The sequence below is a fragment of the Melospiza georgiana genome, chromosome 20, assembly GCF_028018845.1.
Source record: "Melospiza georgiana isolate bMelGeo1 chromosome 20, bMelGeo1.pri, whole genome shotgun sequence".
NCBI classification, from domain to species: Eukaryota; Metazoa; Chordata; class Aves; order Passeriformes; family Passerellidae; genus Melospiza; species Melospiza georgiana.
Window position 1 is genome coordinate 9018112 of NC_080449.1, and position 18862 is coordinate 9036973.

The following is an 18862-nucleotide window of genomic DNA, read 5'->3' on the forward strand; positions in this document are numbered from 1 at the left end:
GATGTAATTACCAGCCTGAGTGACACTTCCCCAAACTTGTTAAAAAACAACAACATTGGATAAAAGCATTAACATTTAAAATAAAAAGGAAGGAAATTTCTCTCTCCTTCCTCTAACACTACCAAAATATTATAAAATAGAAAAATAGAACTTTCTACTTGGAGTTAAAAATTCACAATTATGTGGGATTTCACCTTTAAATGTCAGTGCTGTTTGTTACATGAAAAAAAACCCTGTCAGCTTAGCCTTCCATGTCTTGCTGGTGTCTGCTTAATAGATAGTTACCTGGGATGATGGATGGCTCTTTGTTAGACCACTAAATGGCTCACAGCCTAGAATAAGCCTGTATTTACTGCCAACATTTGTTTGTTTCAAGGATGCAAAACCAAATTCGATTCCAAGCAGCTCCACCCGACAGAAACACAAGAAATAAAAGGGAACTAATTTGTGCATGAGTTTACAGGGCTCCATCAACACTGCTACAACACTGGAGGGACTCTGCTGATGTTCTCAAATGCTGAGAGACAGCAAGGCAGGGAGCAAGGGGAGGCACAAACACCCAGCTGGCTGCTGAGGAGGCTGGAGATCCTGCCTAGAGATGCTGAGCAGCCAGTTGTGGGTTTTCTCTACAAAAAGACCATTGTGCAAGCAGAGCTGGACTAAAATCTCATCATGTGTCAGCCATCAGGTACCTGACTGCACACTGGGCTGGTTCTTACTGAGCCTGGCCTGCTCTCCTTGCAGCTACTCCCAAGTCCAAGCCAGAGCCAGGTAGGCTTGGAAGCACACCCCACTTTGGGTCTGCAGAGCCCACCCTCCCTTTTTGCCTTCCAGGACCACACTGTGCTCTCACCACTTGGCAAATCCTCTCCTGTTCCTGTCACAAGCCACTTAAACAACACATCTCGGTCAACTAACTGCAGATATGGCCCACAGCCCCCCAGCAGATCCCTCCCAAAGGGCCAGCAGTCTCTGACAATATGGTGCCATGCAGGCAGAGGGCCAGGGACCATCTGACAGGCTCGTTTGACTTGTGATCTCCACATAGTCACAAGATTTGTCATAGGTTTGAACCCAGGGCCAGAGAGAAACAATGGAGAGCAAAGGATCTCCACTATCCCTGCCCCTCACCACACACACTCACTCATGCACAACCTGTCAGGGTGATGATTTTCACACACTTCCCTCTTCTCCTTTTGCTAGTCTGGGGCCAGGCCCGGATCACGAGAATTAATAAATTCTTATTAAAACCTGCACGAGACACAGTCCCGCTGAAAGTGCCACGGAAGGTTAATTAGCAAGGATGAGCTGAAACTTTTGTTGGCGTTTCTGACTCACTTAATCTTGTGAGAAGCCAGCAAGCTGACATATTCTGCCTCTGAAGGAGCCAGCACGAGCAGGCTGCTCCCGCGGCAGCCGATGCGCGCCGTCCTCCCGATCCGGTGGATGTATTCCGCAGGTGAAGCCGGAGCGTTGTACTTCAGGAAGGGGGGGGAAAAAAGAGCAATTAACAGGATGTTAATTAGAAAGCACACACCCAGCCCGCTCACCTGGAACAAAAGGCACACCCCACACGCTGCACCTCCCGAGGAATTGGGCTGTTTGTAACACGCCTCATCCCCCAGAACCATCACTCAGCCCCGCTCAGCCGCCGTGGGTTTTTGACATGTGGCTGTGACATGTTGGCCAACTTTCAGATAATAGGACAGTTTTCCCCATCTCAGTGTCTCTCTCTGCCTTTTACATTTTATTTCTATACAGGAACCTGTTCGCTTTCCCTTAAAAAAAAAAATCAAATCTAATCAAATCTCACACCAAAGAGTGCCCAGGACTGCCCACATGGAGCAGGGAGCTGCCTGTTCTGTATTTGGGAGAAAAACCACAAAATAAAAAACAGCTGATGCCAATTTGGAATTGGGCTAAATTGCTTTGTTTGGATTAAAGGAAATCATAGCTGGTTACAGGGTACAATAAATCTAAAAGAGAGAAGGGAGTGCTTTCATCAGTCTATGATACAGATAGAAACCATCTTCCCCTGTCCAACTACCAGACACCATGAAAATGTTCCTTAAAGACCCCCCAAATTTAGCACTGCCTCTCATTTACCTCACTGGGAATCAAAACTGCCCGGCCATTTGCAAGATCTGATAAAGGGTGACACATTTCCCTCCCTTTAACCTCCCCCTATTCTTTCCCCCCCTCTTCCTCTCTTTCCTGGAAAAAATGAACAAGCACAGAGATACTGCTCAGAAATGAGCCCTCAGCAGTTTAACTGGAAAAAACCCAACAACCAAAGCCCACTCTAGTGTTTATACCTGTGCCCTCTGGCAAAGTTTCTACTGGCTAGAGGTGTGAGTAAGATGCTGTGAGCAATCTAATTGCTCCCTGCAGGTCCTTGCTCTTGGACACAGCTCTCAGGACAGCTGAGATTTCGCCTTCTGGACACACAGAAGTCTCCCAGGGCTTTAGGTAATTTGCACTGCGTTCTAACACTGGCAACTATATCTTTGGTTAAATTATATTAATATACAGATCTGGGAATTAAAGACTTCACTTCCACAGCCTTCATCGACTAGCTGGCTGCTACAATATCATTCCTTTTTTTAAAAAAACACAAAAATCAAATCAAATTTGTTACCTGAAGGGATGAGGTAGAAATTAAAAAGCTTTGTTGAGGCTCTGTGCCCTGTTCCTTTTACCCAGGTGTCGCTTGATACATGTGAATCTCTGGATCAGTTTTTCCTCTATTCAACTAACCTTTTTTTAATTATAAATCTTTTATAGAAATGAAATCTGTCTCATGCTCTCAGCCGCCTCTTTGAAACGACAGGCTGCTATTTTTAAGGTTCAATCCATCTTCCTTTGTTTCTATTTTTTTTTTCCCTAGGACTGTATTTCTGTCAACAGCAATGCAGCAGTGTGGGGTTTTGTTGGGCTTGTTTTCTTCAGGGAAAATCTGAACCATGCAGTTCTGCTGGAAGCTGGATGCCTGCAGCTACTCAGCCCCAGCCAAGCCTCACTCAAAACACTCAGGTCACTGCACTGGCACTACTGGGCTACTCAATGTTTAACATTAGGAATTATCTTAAATTCCTCATGGAATTGCCTCCCCAGCAAGCTCAGGAAAATGGGAACAGAACTGCAAGAGATGGTTGGGATTTCACAAAATTTGGCTTCCTGGGTGGGAAAATGGAGGGTGCTTCATCTCCAGCCAGGAGAAACTCTGGTAACACCAGAGTTATTAAAGAGAAAAACAGGCCAAGGCTATTCTAGCAATGCTTTATCCTGGCAAAACCCAGAGTCCCAGTCCTGCAGCCAGGAACTTGTGGGTCTCCCACACCTGTAGGCATCAGCACCAAGACCAGCAAACTGCAGGAAGGATCTGGACTGGGAAGGGATTTAATCTGAGCAAGGCTGCACATAACACACACAGACACACAGAGCAAACCCACCTGTACAATCCACGTCACTTGAGGCAGGTCCAGCCCCCGTGCTGCTACATCCTTTAAAATGAATAAGGAAATCACTTTAGTAAAAATCCTTTGGAGGTATCAGCAGAGTGAGGAGTCTTCTGGGATGGCAACTATGGAAGTAGGAATTTTATGTGTCTAATTTGGGGAGAGATGGACTGAAGGTCAGAAATAACACTGAGGGTTTAAAATGTAAGGATTGTTGGCAGTCAAAAATGCAAAGCAATCAAAAATGCAATCAAAAATAATCCACTACTATGGCCCAAAGCCTGGAGGACACAAACACCTATTTCAGGATGGTGGTGTTGAATTACAGCATTTTGCTACAGCCCCTGAGAGAATCCACTGTGTAAATGGCAGTGATACCTTTGGTTCTTCAGTTTGTTTCACTGATGAAAAGAGATCTGCTCATGAGCACTTACTACCCAAACACGGAGAGGGAGAATTAAATCTCTGAAAGGCAGCACTAGTTCTGAGCACACCTTTATCCACAGCAAATCTAAGTACTAAAATCAGGCTGCTTATGATGAAAGGGAAAAAAACCATAAAGGCCAATGGTCAGGAATCCCTGGCCTTGGGTGGAATGTCCAAGGATACACTGATCTCTACCTACAAATAATTAGTTGTTTCCTAGGTGATGGTCTGAAGTTGAGGAGCAGATGACTTGCAGGTCATCTGGCCCTAAAATAAAAGGCAAATAAACAATTTAGCAGAATCTGCAGGAAGCTGGAGCACAGCTTGAGGAGAGGGGACTTCAGCTATGCCTTAGATTTGCACCAGTCTGGCTTTGATTTGGAGAAACAAAATGCAGCTACGAAGAAAAGAGTCTGAAGCTGCTGTCAAGGTGTTATCTGATGTGCCAGCTGGTGAAAAAACCCATCAGCTTGGAGAAGGACTTGAATGAGACCCTTTAGTTATCCACAGCCAGATATCTCCAAAAACATACCCCCTTCTGAGAGAAAAGAGAGTTTAAACGCTATCCAAAACAGAGAGCGCAAACACATTTCAATCTCCCTTCTTGATTTTCTGTTCATTAGTAATGTCCTCACATACTCCTCGGATTTTACATTCACCAGGCGCAATAGCAGAGCAGGTGTGCAGATTTAACTCTGTTAGGAAATGTTTTGCAACACATGTATCTTTTAGCTAGTTGCAAAATAGAATATATTAAGGACGTAAGCAGGAGCTTAATGTACTAAAAATGTGTCAGCCACCCACTGAAGTGTTTTCATGCAACTCCCACACACGTTAAAAGAATGGGAAGCTGATGTTTTGGCAGCAAAGGCCTTCCCATAAGCACTAACCAGGCTGTTTTGTGGCTCCAAGTGCAGTAAAAGAGGAGCCACTTTCCACAGCGCCCACTCCGAAATAACGCACGCTCGCGCTCCAACACGCTCATTAAGGAGTGACTTGTTCCCAGAGTCTGAATGAACAGATGTACAAAAAGCCATTTAAAGGAGGTTGGAGAAAATAAATCAAGGGGAGCTGGGAAGCATGTACAGCAGTTACCAGGATAACAAGACTATAAACTCTGCAGCACGATCAGACGGGAGCGCTGACGGCTGATTCTGAGCTGGCTGGCTCTGTTCTTCCACCAAAGCTGACAAGGCTTTGGTCTTTTCCCCCTTCCTGTGCTCTTCCTCCCACCCAGCAGCTGAGGAAAGGCTGTCTGAGGAGAGGGCTCTGACCTTGGCACAGGGCAGTTTCACCAAAATAAACCAACAACCAGGACAGCCCTGTGGTCTGGAGCACCTCTAACATGAAAAGTGGACAGCATGGGCAGGAGCCATCCTTCCCATCCATCCAGATTCTTTTCCTACTCTTCCAAGACAATTTTCTCAACATCTCAGCTTGGAAAATCATTATCACAGTCAGCACTTTTATATACATTTGCCCAAGCTGAAAAGGTTCACTAAAAGCCTCATAAACAGCCAGGAAAAACATTTTAGGAGAAGGCTTTCTCCCATCACCAGCCTTGCATTCATGATTGTTTTCACAGTGCCACCAACTCCCCTCAGTTGTTACTGACACACAGCAGCAGCTACTCTCCTGGGGTTTCCCTTGCCTCTCTTTCACAAGTCTCTTGGGATTTACTGGTAATTGGAGTGTTTTGCAAACTCTCAAAGATTCCTCAGTATCAGTCCACCTGTGTCTCCTCAAGCTCCTTTTCCTCAAAGACCCTGGTAGAGAGCAGCAAGGTAGGACTAGGGTAAAAAGTTTGAGTTGATTTGCTTTCCTCTGCTGGCAGGGCCCATGAGTTCCAACTTCTCAGAATTTTAGAAAAATATTTGTGGGTCACCTCTTCAGGAGAGACAACACAGCTCAAACAACACCAATCCAGTTTTACATTTATTCCACACGCAGAAGCACTAACCTGCTGCCAGTACTCTTTCAAGAAGGCCAAGAGATTTCCAATGTACCACTCTCCCTCTTTTCCACTGCCTCAGATGGCACTGCCCCTTCCATGTGTGACCTCACACCACCATTCCTTAATTACAGGGAAATCAACGATATGACACCTTGGCAGGTCATTGCTGCCTCCTTTCCATGGGCAATGGAAGGGCCAATTCTTCAGTGACCATCTCATGGGAGCAAAAAACCAAAACCAAACCTACACCAGTGCCATTTTGAACTATAACCTAAAGCCTTAACCACGTTCTTGCCCTGATCCCATCTGCAAGGCACACAAGGGCACACAAGGATCAAGGAACAATCCACCTGAGGGATGCTCTAAAAGCTGAAATTTCTGCTTTGAACAATTCATGTTACCAGCCTGCAGGGTACAGGGGTGGGTCCAAGAGAATGGGGTACAGAGAATGGAGGGCAAAAAGGTCACACTGAAAGCGAGTCCTGTCACTGCAGAAGATCACAACCAACAGGGCCACTGAAGTTTTGCAAGGGCCTTGGTCTGCTCAGTCCCTCTCACACCATCTAATTAGGGCAAAGGAAATTGCTAAAGTTGCTTTTGAAAGACACTCAATGGTGAGGTCTTGAAGGCCCTGAGCTTGACAATTGGCTGCCTACATGAGGCCTAGAAGTACAGATGGAAGGCAGCTTGCTCAGGTGCCAGGCTGTCAGTTGGATTAAAATGACTCATTTATTTACCAAAGAAGCTCACAAAGTGCTTTAGCTAACAGGCAGAGAGGGCCTAGCGACTCTCCAAGCTGGGGAAGAAGCTCTCGCGCCTTCCCGGCCTGCCAAAAGTCATTACAGGCGAGTGTGGAAAGCCATCAGCAGGGTAGAGACCCCCGTCGGCAGGGTGACAGATTGGGCTGCGTAATCAGAGGAGGAAGGGGAGAGCACAGAAGCTGTCAGAGGCGAAAGCTCTTGGCTGGGGCCGCCAGAAAACTGGCAAGATGAGTTAGCGTGACTGAGTAAACAGCAAACAATCTCCAAATGATCTTTCCTCCCTCCCTGGAAGAGATGAACTTGTTTAAAAGGCACATCCCAAAGGAAGCAGCAAAGAACTTTCGGTGAAGGAGAGAGAAATAAATCTGGATGAGACCCTCTGAGATGCATGGCCTTTCTTTATTTTCTTGTCTGCCAGCTTATATTGTCTGGCAAAAATATTTTATGGGCTATATTAATATACATATGACATAGAGCAAATTAATAAAAGGAACAGCAGGTCCCATTGCTTACTAGAGCGGAAAGATGGGTGGAGAACATGGCATAAGGGACAAGGGAAGGACAGCAACATTATTTGTGTTGCTCTTTTGTGAGCCAGGTTTCAAAATTTTGTGGGCACAAAACACGATTTCGCAGAGAAAAGAACAGAACCACCTTTCTGCAGAATTTTTTTTTTTTTTTTGCTGATATGGAGAAGAGTGTCAGAAAAAGCAATGCCCTCAGAGGCAGGAGGTGGTCACAGAGCCTGGCTGCCCTTTGGACATCTGCGCTGGGGAGGCACCTGTAATGTGGGACTGGTGCAAAGTGTATCTCTATATTAAGGTGTCCATATGGTCCCCATTACTGTGGTAACAGGCCACCTCCTGCTTTCAATGCATTTGTCCTCCCAACATCTCTGTAAGATGGAACTGTGCTACTTTCCCCATTTTACAGATGGGGAGTTGGAAGCACAGGGAGATTTTGGACTCAAGACACACAACTCACTGTGCTTAACGTGCTGACCGTGTGCCAGCTGAGCCAGAGTCACCAGCACAGGCAGGAGCTGCATCCCTGCCTTGCAGGAAATGCAAAGCAGCTTAGATTGAAGAGGAGGAGGGCTACAATAAACGTGTTACCTTACACCACCCTCGTCATGGCAATCCAGGTTACTCCATATTATCTCCCATTTAGGACCATTACCTCCCATTTGTGACAGATCAGGAGCAAACCCACAGCTATTGCTGCTCAACTGACATGTGGCTATTTGCCTTGTCACCCCAATTCCACCTTCACCTGTCTGTGGCACAGCAGGAAATCAAAACACATCTCCAGTGTCTCAAGAGGGGAATCCCATCCACTGAGATTTCTTCATCCAAATTCTTCCTACCTTGTCAACAGTTGCTCATTTCCTGACAGATTTTTCCTGTCATAGGCTGCATTTTCCCTTCAAACCTTCTCACCCAGGAATTGCTAACCTAGTGATTGCAATTGTTTTGCTTCCTCTTTGTCTAAATTTGTGCATTTATCTTCCTTCCAAACCCATTATATTGGAATTTCTAAAACAAGATATGTACCTGACATTTCTCAGTTATGTGAATTAAGGATAACAAAGTTTAGCTATTTATTTTTCAGAATTTACCAAACACTTTTTATCTTCAAAACAATCTATGCCACTGAATGATTTAAGCTCTACTCTCCTCCCTAGTTCTGACACTCAAGTATTACCTCTGTATACAAGGGAACCAAGTTACAGTTCCACTTATGCACTGCAAAGATGCATTTTGACCTTGATCAAATCACTGAAAGGTTGTACACACAAAGCAGGACCAGAAGGTAACAAGTAGAATTTTACAGGTGACATAATAAATAATTTGGCAATGCTAAATCAAACACTCCTATACACATGGCACTCATAGCTTGAACTGTGGGCAGAAAAAGAAAAAAATTCAGCTCCCCACACTCTGAAAAAATTGCAACTGGTTTCCTTTAAGAATAACAGCAGCAAGAACAGGAGTCATTTCAGAGCTGGAGAGGGTTTCTCAGCTCTAATTACTCCCGATCGCTGTAATTTACAGGTTTGCAGTGGGTAGAAATCGCCAAGATTCACACGTTTTCAGATCAACAGCTGCCACTATTAGAGAGCAAATCGTGCAGCCTTCTGCACCACTGCAGCAGCCTGTGGCCCTGGCAGGTCAGGAGCGAGAGGCAAAGGTGCCACCACAACCCAAGGGTGCCAGCAAACTTCAGCAGAGGACAAGAATTTCACCCTCAGCATCCTTGGAAGGAGCTTGAAGGGCAAGGAGAGCAGCAAAGCCTGTGCTTTTCCTTCTCTGGTTGGACTCCCCTTTCCACCTCTGCAGGTGGTTGTTTTTAACCTTGGGGTAGTTATTAAGATGGGAAATAACCATATTCCATCCAGTTTTCCTGGCAGTTCTGGGGCACACTAGAAATCAGGATTGCGTTCTACTGGCTGCATGTAGGGGGCAAGGTTCCAGCTTCAAAGGAACAGATTTTTCCAGACATAAGACTAAACAAAATACTTGGTGGTCTCCAACACAAGACATCCATTCTTCCTGTATATGGTAGCTCAGCAGAAGATCATGTTAATGGTTTGCAAAGAAGGCCCCAGTCCTTACAGAACATGTGAGATGCAGAAAAAGGAGATGACTTTCCTCAAGGTCAGACAGTGAGCTGGAATTAGAGCTCAGTGCCAATTCCTCTGGTTACCCTTAGGGATCAGACAGGCCCATTAGTGTGGAGCTGCAAAGGGACTCCAAGTTACTCACAGTGCAAAGCAAGATGCCAGTCTTGGATTTTAGGAACTCCTGGAAGACCTCTGTCCTTTCCTAGAAGATTGAAAAGGAAGAATTAAAAGACTGCTTATGCACATTACAACCAAACACAAAGCAAATTAGCTAAAGTAACAATTTAACTGTGTCTTGTTCATTAGGATCACGTAAAGATCCAAAAGCAAAGGAACTGGCCTCATAAATGCTTCCTGCAAATGGAAAAAATCTGTGGCACACAGGTGTGGTCCCAGGTAGGAGGGCAGTGTCTGGGGAAGCCTGGATGCATTTGGGCAAATCCTCCATGGTCTGCACAGAAGCAGAGCCTGTGTGTGCCAGCAAACAGGAACTGTTTGACATGGAGAGGGGATCCACAAAGGATTAGGCAGCACCAACAGAAGCACTGGCACACTTTATGGGCAAGACAGGCTTTTGTGGAAACAAGCAAAGCTGGCCACGTTCACTGCTGTCTGTCCAGCCACACGATGGGCAGGATAAGCCCATTTTGTTGACACAGTGATATAATCACATCACAAGAGATCAGCCTCATCATGTGCCCAATGGGGCGTGCACACAGCCACTGCTCTGACTCTGGAATTACTGAGTGGCAGGGAAGCTCAGCTGCACAGTGAATGCTGTGGGACAAGGCTTCAAATAACAGGGCAGGAGAGATGGCCAGAAATCCCTGCCCAAGAGGAAAGGAGACACCCTCCCATGCTTTCCCTTGTACTGGCAAAGGCCACCAATGGGGCTGGTGACACTGGGACTGAGGCTGCTCCTTCCATTAGGATCAGAGGCAGGTGCCCCCCAGCCTTGTCCCCACCTCTGCTCCTGCAGCCCCCTCTCCTTACATGAGCTCAGCCCCACAGGCAGGGCCATCTACAGCACCAGATCCCAAATTACCACCCAGATCCCAAATTAATTACCCTCCAGCAGCCTCTGAGCCATTAAAGGGAACTGCAGGAACCCAGGACAGCCCCTCAGCTCCCTTCAAAAGCCTCCTGCCTTGTCAGTCCCCAAACCTTCCCAAGCACATTCCAGTTATTTTAACTAACAGCCTTGGGGTGTGTTTTTCTTGATGAAAGCCACAAAAACTGACTCTACAACTCACATTACATCACAATGGCATTTGCTATCTCTGAGCACCAATAACCAAAGTTCTCAGCAGAACTTGGTCTTCATTTCCCAATACCACCTCTGTATCTACACTCCCTTTTCTGCTCACCTTCCAAATTATCCTTATTTCCACATTTCAAGCCTTTCCCTGGAGTTCTGGCCAGGAGTTAAGTGTTACATTGATGATAGAGAAGAAACCTCACACACTTGACTCCCAGCTAGAGGTGCTGTTCTAGAAAAGAAGGGAAACTTGGGCCTTGCTGACACACTGAACCCTCTGCTGACAAAAATTAAAGAAGAGAGCACGCTGTATCTTGTTGACAATGACAGCAGCCGTGCTCAGCAGTACCATATGGGATCCACAATTTAGCTCCATTAATGCTCTTAATTTGAAGACATCAAGCACTAATTACACACTGGGTACTAAAAAGGCAAAACCCTTCCCCTGGTGCCAGCTACTTAGTGGTGTTCTGTTGGCTTAACAGCTGGTCAGGGTAGAGTTGGGCCAGACCAGGCCTGCTCACTTGCTCAGGCAGGCAGGTTGAGGAAAGGCCAGACTGCAGGGACAGCAAAGCACATGTTTCTGGTCTCCACAGGATGGGAATGAGTGAGAAAAACAATGGCTCTTCACCTCTTGCTTCATCAGAAGAGCTCTATTCATTTACCATCTCTGCTGTGCAGTTCAGAGTAGAGCAGCAGCTCTCTCCATCACAGACCAAGGGCAGAATCTGGGCCTGAACTTCCAAGGGAGGTCTCTCAGCTATTGAGAGAAACTCTGCAGTGACAGTTCATCTGACACTCTCCTCCTGGCCTCTGTAGCAAGGTCCAACCTCTCCAATAGGTCCAAACCTATTTTGGGGTAATCACTGTTAAATGCCATTATTCCATCCCAGGGAAAACAGCACTCTGTCAAGACACTGCTCTTCAAAACCAAAGCCAAACTGCTCCAGCCTCATTTAATGGGGACAACTTATTATTACAACAGTAATAATGTTTTGGGTCTTAGATAAGGTTTTCCTTTGGCATTAAAGTCTGTCTTGACTGCATGAGAGAGAAACACAGAGACATAAATGGTTTAGTGCACAGACTGGGAATAGAGAATGGCTGCTCTGCCTGCTGAAATAACACATTTGCTTCTTCAGGTGTGTTTTTCAGATACAGCTACCAAAGTACTTTCCAGAAATGGGACAATATCTTTATTCTCATTAGCAGATGGAAGACTGAGGCCCCTAGAGGTGAAATGACTCTCTGTCCTCTCTTCTGCCCTCCTCCCCAAAAATAGCCACATAATAAATCATGGGAAAAAAGGAATAAAACTGCAGATCCTGACATTTTGAGGGTGCTTACTTCCTGTTCCATGTCGCCGTGCAGACGTAGAAAATGCAAGCTCACAGAGGAGAGGGGTGAATGTCCAGGTTGTTCTGACTCTGGCCCTCCTGAAAGGACCTTTGCAAGGAGCTCGTGGTAGAATTCCACTTGTTCACAGCTGGAGAAAAAGATGATCATCTTGTGGCGCTTTTCAAACTGCAAGAACAAGAGAATTGCACGTGACCACTTCCAAAGGGCTCTTCAAATTCCCAGATCATGAAAAGATCCAGGTGGTTTACACTTCTGGAGATCTAATTATGTGGGAAAGGATTACAGAGTCTGACACCAAACAGAGAGCCCACAACAGAAGAATGAGTACACGCTGCACAGGGATCTCTCTGCCAGCATGAAAGACACAACAGCACCTCAGCTCTCTTGTGGTTCAAGATGCACTTCAAAGCCCTGGATCTAATCCATGCTATCCTCAACAGAGGAACAGATAAAGGAGCTGGAAAAGGCAAAGGGCTACTTAGTAATATAAATGCAAACAGAGTCTCACCTTGCATTTCTGCAGGATAAAAGCTGCTAACGTGACAAGCCTCAGTTTGCTGGGGACCACCATGACATACTGCTGGAGTGTCTCTGGAACAGCAAAGTTTTCCTGCTCCATGCAGTTTGATGAACTGCTGGCTTTCCTGTCTGTTTGTGCTGCTGGTTCAGGCACCTTTTGGATTTCATCTGCTATGGAAATGCTGACGGGGTCATTCAAGCTGATATCAGCGAGGCGTGTCACTCCTAAACCACAGAAATGAGACAGGTGAGGCCCAGTCTGGCCTGGGATGATGCACTCACAGAAAAAAAAAAAACAACTGACACAATTCCAGTGAAAAGGAGTGGAGGGCAAGAACCCAGTGAGCCACCCTCAGACACTGACAGCACCCCCTCACAAACCTCAGCTTTTTTAGGGCTTACCAGGCTTAGCTGCTGTGGACTCCACCAGAACCTTGACAAGACACTACTTCAGCTGACTGTGCTACTTTACACATTTTATGAATGTCTTTATGGACAGACAGCAGTTGGCAGGCCTACTTTTAAATGTGTGTGTGGGAAAATCCCAGCAGATCTTCACTCTGTCAGGAGTGCAGAAGTCAGGAGCCCTGGCTCAGTTCCTGCCACAGCAGATGACTGCTTGTGTGCTACAGAGCAAAGCATACAACAGCTCCCTTGCAATCAGCTTTTTGCCTTAATTGTGCATTTGTAAAGCAAACAAATGAAATTTCATGTTCATGGTTACTTTGCTATGGAATTTTGGAGACATACATGGAGACCATGGAACATACACTAACAGAAATTCCAGTAATAAAGGAAGTGCCATGAGCCAAAGAAATTAATAGATATTAACAGGAAATTAATTCCACTCCTGCAAAGGGCTTCAGACTGGGCTGTAATAGAGGCAGACTCAACCAAGTATTCTGCAGTTGCCTGTGCATAATTCAGCTACAAGAGCCCCCATCTGTCCATAACCCACCTTCGGTGAGGGTGGCTGAGAGCAGCACATTCTGACGTGTCTCTCTCTCAGCATTTAAAGCATTCAGTATCACAGCCACATCCTTCTCAAAGCCCAGGTCCAGGATCCTACAGAAACAGCAGAGATGGTTAAAGGTGCTGGAGGAAGGAGAAAGTCTTAATACTGCATGACATCTTTGCAATGAACAATTGTCCAACAATCTGTCCAAAGTGGGTATTTCATCCTAATCCCAGACATCTGGTGCTTGGCTGAGGCCACTGAGCATGAATGGATTAAAATCACACCCTCTCATCATTTAAAAAGATATTTAGTGAATTATGATGCAGAGGGTATTGTAATAATTCTCCAGATCTGAGCACTTGGAAGTTTACCTGTCTGCCTCATCAATGATCAGCCACTGAGTGCGACGGAAATGAATGCACTGCGTGGACCTGATGTGATCAACCAGGCGGCCAGGGGTGGAGATGAGGATATTTATCCCTTTCCTTAACCTGTGCAGATTCAAAAACAAAAAATAAAACCCAGGTAAGAGAAAGAAAAGAAAAAAAAAAAAAAAACAACAACCCCATGAAGGTTAGCTGGACTAGGACCCACAGTGAGGAACTGGAATCTACAGAGGTAAAAAATGCCACAGTAAAATCACAAACAGCACCTTCTCACTGATAAAAACTGATTTATTTGTTTTGCCCAGCTAAAATTTATCCTTGATCATCACTGATACTCTGCTCTGATAATCAGAGGCACACTCAGTGCTAAGGATAGAATGGAAAAAATTATTAATAATATTTTAAAAAAATCTAACACACCCCAGCTAGGTTTTTCTTTTCTAATTGAGTACTTGTTTTACTGTCAAGAGTAAACTTCTTTTTGTGTATGATTTATAGAGAGAAATGAAAATTCCATTTTGGATTACCGGCTTACAATTCAATTCTTAAAAAGGGGAAAGAAAGGAATTTTTAACACCAGGAAATCTCTTCTCCAGAAAGTAATTTCCCCCATAACAAATACAGTTGGTGGTAAGCAAATACAGGTGTTTGTCAGGAGAGGGAAAAAAAATACTGACACAAGAGCTCATCTTCTCAGAAGGCTCATCAACATTTTAGGAATAGATTCAGCCGGGGGAAGTGAATGTTTCCTGCTGCCCCAGCCACTGTGCCTGTGGAAGATCCAGGGGATCACAGCTTGATCCACCCTCCCAGTAAAAAAACCACTCTGAAGAAGAGTAGTAGAGATAAAGTCTGTAGAGCAGAAGGACCCAAAATACAATTTAAGAAGTTGTTTTCCTACCTGGCTTTTTCTGATTTTCTCTTTTCTCCCCCCATTAGCACTCCAGGCACAATCCAGGTAAATGGCTACAGATAAGAAAACCAAGACCAGCAATGATTCTTCTTAATAACAAGACAAAGCCTAATCAAAAAATGATGTTTCTTGGCATAAAAAGAGACAGGATGGGGCTGACAGCAGTGTGCATGTGATGTGATCACAGCTCCAGCACTAAAAAAAGACTTGTAAGTCTCTTTTTAAGACTTATAAATTTATAAGACTTATAAATAATGAGGAAGTACCCTATTATTCCAAAGAAAAATGAAGAGGGGGTGGAAATATGGATCAGATAAATAAATGATTTAAACACCTTCTAGCCCAATGGTAAGATACTCTGCCTCAATTACAAGGAAAGCACTATCATTTAATGATTTTAAAAGCCTTCTCATTTCTCCAGTCATTCAGCTGGCAAAGCAGTTCCCCAAGTCCTGCTCCCCATCTGAAACCCATCTGGCCAGTATTAGTTTCAGTAAAACGGTCCTTGTCACCACCAGAGTTTCCATTCATAACTCAGCCTGAGACAATGAAAGGTATTTCTACAAACAAATGGCTGTGAAAATCAACTGTGCTTGTTTATCAGCACATGTGCAACTAGGGTGCCATAATTAATCACTTAATTGCTCATGTAATAATTTAAAACATGCCACAGGGAAATCACACACTTAAACACATTTATCTTTAAGGACCATACATCTTGCCAGGTGCTGGATTTCCTTAAACCTCCCCCTGAATTCACAGGAACTGAAGTTTAGCTCCTCACAAGAATACGAACACAGAGCATTGAATTCTTACCTTAAGTAGTTTCTGGATTGTATCAAAACTTTGGAGTGCAAGCTATGGAAATCAACAAAAGAAAATGAGCTCTGACAAAGTCTCTCTGGACTAAAAAACTGGATTACAAATCCCCATGGCACAAAAATCTGTAAATTAATCTAGTTTTGTTTATCAGAATTCTAAATGCATCCTTAGTTTTTCTTTTAGAAACTGCTTACTATTTTTTTCTCTTGAAGAATCTCTCTTTTATTGTATTTTGACCTGCTCAAAAACCTCTTTACTGGCTCAGCTCCACAAGCCAGGTCTCAGGACAAGAGAGACTTCTGCTGGCTTCTGTGAATGCCCTGGGGAGAAAACAAGCTACAGGCACAGAAGATTTTGCTCCAGAAGAAGAATAAAAGGGAAAATTATAGAAATTCTGGGGAAAAAACCATCATGAAAAAGAAATACATAGGTCAATTCTCTTCTGGCAGCCCTCACAGCTCCTCACCTGACCCGTGGAGTGATTGTGCCACTGGATCTTTCTGCATTTCTTTTCTCAAGGAAGGTTATTGCTTCCATTACAAAGTAATATCAATTATAATCACAAATTATCTTCCTAAGTACTCTCAATGGCAGCCCTTTAAATGAGTTTACACACAGTTTCCTCCATGCTTAGTATTCACATGGCATCCTAAAGAGGCAGTAAAAAAATTTAAATAGCTTCAGAGCCTTCTCCTTTCAGTAACAGAGCAGAGATATTGTACTGCAGGCTGCATAAAATATGGGACCTCAAATGAGATACCTGCAATCAATTCTCCACATGGAAGTTATTATCATTTGACATACCAAACAAAAATAAAAAAGGTTGATAATCTTTTCTGACACTGCCTTTGCAATTGCAAATAATATAAATTAAATTGAAGAGTTCAGTGGAGAAACCAACTCTTGAAAGGCCTCAGCTTCAGCATTCACTTATGGATTTGAATAAACAGCTTTGCAAATGAAATACTTGTATAAAGCTACACATTTGCAAAGCTGAATTCATTGGTTTGACTCGTTCCCCTTGCACTGAGCCAGAGGGGTTCTGCAGCCTCCACAAAGATCTCCAACTGAGAAACTCCTTTCTTACTCTGGTTGGCACTGAACAAAAATGACAACACAAAAATGACAACATGTTTTGTGAGGGCAAGATCTGAGCAAAAGGATCTGACAGCGTTTTCTGATGTGGGGAGCTCTGGTGGACCCACACCAATATCCCAAAAATCAGTGTTGAGGCAGACTGAGGAAGGAAAAGCCACCTACCTCCCCAAAAATCAGAGTTGAGACAGACTGAGGAAGGAAAAGCCACCTACCTCCCCAAAAATCAGAGTTCAGACAGACTGAGGAAGGAAAAGCCACCTACCTCCCCAAAAATCAGAGTTCAGACAGATTGAGGAAGGAAAAGCCACCCACCTCCCCAAAAATCAGTGTTGAGACAGATGGAGGAAGGAAAAGCCACCTACCTCCCCAAAAATCAGAGTTCAGACAGACGGAGGAAGGAAAAGCCACCTACCTCCCCAAAAATCAGAGTTCAGACAGACTGAGGAAGGAAAAGCCACCTACCTCCCTGGTTGGGACGAGCACGAGCGCGTAGGGGCCGTCACTGCGCTGCAAACACACAAGAGCAGGGCTCTGAGAGAAGGCAGCACTGAGCACAGCCCTTCCACACCTCCCTGCTCTCACCAGCACTGAAGGCCTTCAGTGCAAGTCTGTCCATGATATTTTAGGGTATTTCTGCCCCACAGCTTTTATAAAATCAAGTTTTTCCCATATCAATCCCACACTGCCTTCTTGTCCCTGCTGGGAAAGCTGCTCACAGCCAAAGCCAACGTTTCCTTGCACACACAACTCTTGTTTCATTTTCTTGTTTCACTCCTGTGCTCCTGAGCTGCAGAGATGCTCCCCTGCTTGATGCACAGCAACAATCTGCAGGTGACAATCCAGGATGGGCTGGAAATGCTTCAACCCTTCAGTCAGGATGATCTCTTTCCGTAAAATGCTCAAGATCTGCAGCAGCATTTCCTGGTGTATGATCCAAACTGGGAGCAACTACCCAATCCCACCCCATGCCAAAGATTACCAAACAGCAATCTCTGTTTTCAGTTCTTCCAGGCCATTTCTTCTGCTCTCTACTTTCTCCACACCTGATAATTTAGCCCATTTCCAATTTATCCTGCAGTATGGAGCAATGGGGAATAGCTAACATGGATCTTGTACCATCACACATCAAGAGAACTGGAAAATCCCTTCTGTCACATGTATGAATAAATGGGAATATGGATTGCTTGTATGAAAAAGAGACAGCAATGACTACAGGAGCTGGATTTTATTTTTATTAATCTTAGTTTCAAAAGCAAGTTTATTTAGTGCTGTTGGACCTACCTGTATTTTGGATTCCATTCCTTGCAAAGACTGCACAAGTGGAATCCCATAGGCAAGAGTTTTACCTTTATGAAAGGGAGAAAATAAGAAAAATTTCCATGAAAAAATATATATATGGCAATTACAACACTCCAGAAAACCAAAGCCCCATTTGTCCCACCACTCTTGAACTGCAGTCAGAGTCTGGAAAAGTTTCTATTAAATAGGAAGTTTTCACAATGGAAGATTAACAGGCAATTCAATAAAGACTCAATAGAAAAGAGAGGTGGTGGTAACCCACTAAGATCTACCAAAATAAATGCAATTAACACACCCTAAGGAGGGACAAAAATAGTTCAACACTGACCTGAACCAGTCTGAGATCTCACCAGGGCATCTCTGCCTTGCAGGAGCACAGGAATTGTTTGCTTCTGAACACTGGGTGACAAACACAGCAGGGCAGGAAATGCAGATGCAGCACAGGATGGAATTCCAAGATTTCACCACACAGTGACTGTCTCAAAACTCTTTACAAATTCCCCACCCTCATCTCTGCTGTGCAGCAAAGCCACTGGGATGTGATAAATTCAAACCAGATGGGTTTATGATTCAAGTACCAAACCAGAAGGCAGGAGTGCCTACAAACCCAATAGCAAATAGGACAGTGGTACTGTGGTCTCCCCAAACCCATTAAATATAATGAAATAATCACAGCTGATTGGCTTTCAGGGGTAAACTGCAAAGTTTTGATATTGATTTGCTTACCTGGTCATGCTGCATATGTTTAGGACAGTGTTTATTGTGGAGATCTAAAGAGATAATAAAGACAAATAAAGGTTTTATTGTCAAACTCTTCCTTTTGTTACTTCTTGTACTGATAAGACAGAACAAAACCCAGAAGACTGACATTTATTGTCTGCTTAACTGGTCCATAAAGTTCCCATCTCCTCAATCAGAACTACACCATTGCTGGTTTTCTGTAGTTTTTATTTTGGTACTACAGCTGCAAACAGTGAAGAGGGCTGGGACTGTGTCTGGGGACAGGTCAGGACATGGTCCAACAGCCT

The 18862-nt window shown here is 44.4% G+C and overlaps 1 protein-coding gene across 2 annotated transcripts in view; it reads right to left on the reverse strand.

Moving 5' to 3' along the window:
- DDX31 (DEAD-box helicase 31) overlaps positions 1-18862 on the reverse strand; it is a 43957-nt gene that overhangs the window by 23681 nt on the left and 1414 nt on the right. For both annotated transcript variants that reach the window (XR_009115429.1, XM_058037920.1), the window contains exons 4-16: positions 18561-18604; positions 18163-18233; positions 17817-17881; positions 16998-17042; positions 15432-15473; positions 14604-14668; positions 13688-13807; positions 13317-13423; positions 12348-12583; positions 11828-12004; positions 9365-9424; positions 3453-3503; positions 1339-1478 (exon numbers count right to left, since the gene is read on the reverse strand). Coding sequence is in view for 1 of the 2 variants with exons in the window: in XM_058037920.1 (XP_057893903.1) it covers positions 1339-1478; positions 3453-3503; positions 9365-9424; positions 11828-12004; positions 12348-12583; positions 13317-13423; positions 13688-13807; positions 14604-14668; positions 15432-15473; positions 16998-17042; positions 17817-17881; positions 18163-18233; positions 18561-18604 (1223 nt within the window). In the remaining variant the exon portion in view is untranslated. The remainder of the gene's footprint in view (positions 1-1338; positions 1479-3452; positions 3504-9364; positions 9425-11827; positions 12005-12347; positions 12584-13316; positions 13424-13687; positions 13808-14603; positions 14669-15431; positions 15474-16997; positions 17043-17816; positions 17882-18162; positions 18234-18560; positions 18605-18862) is intronic.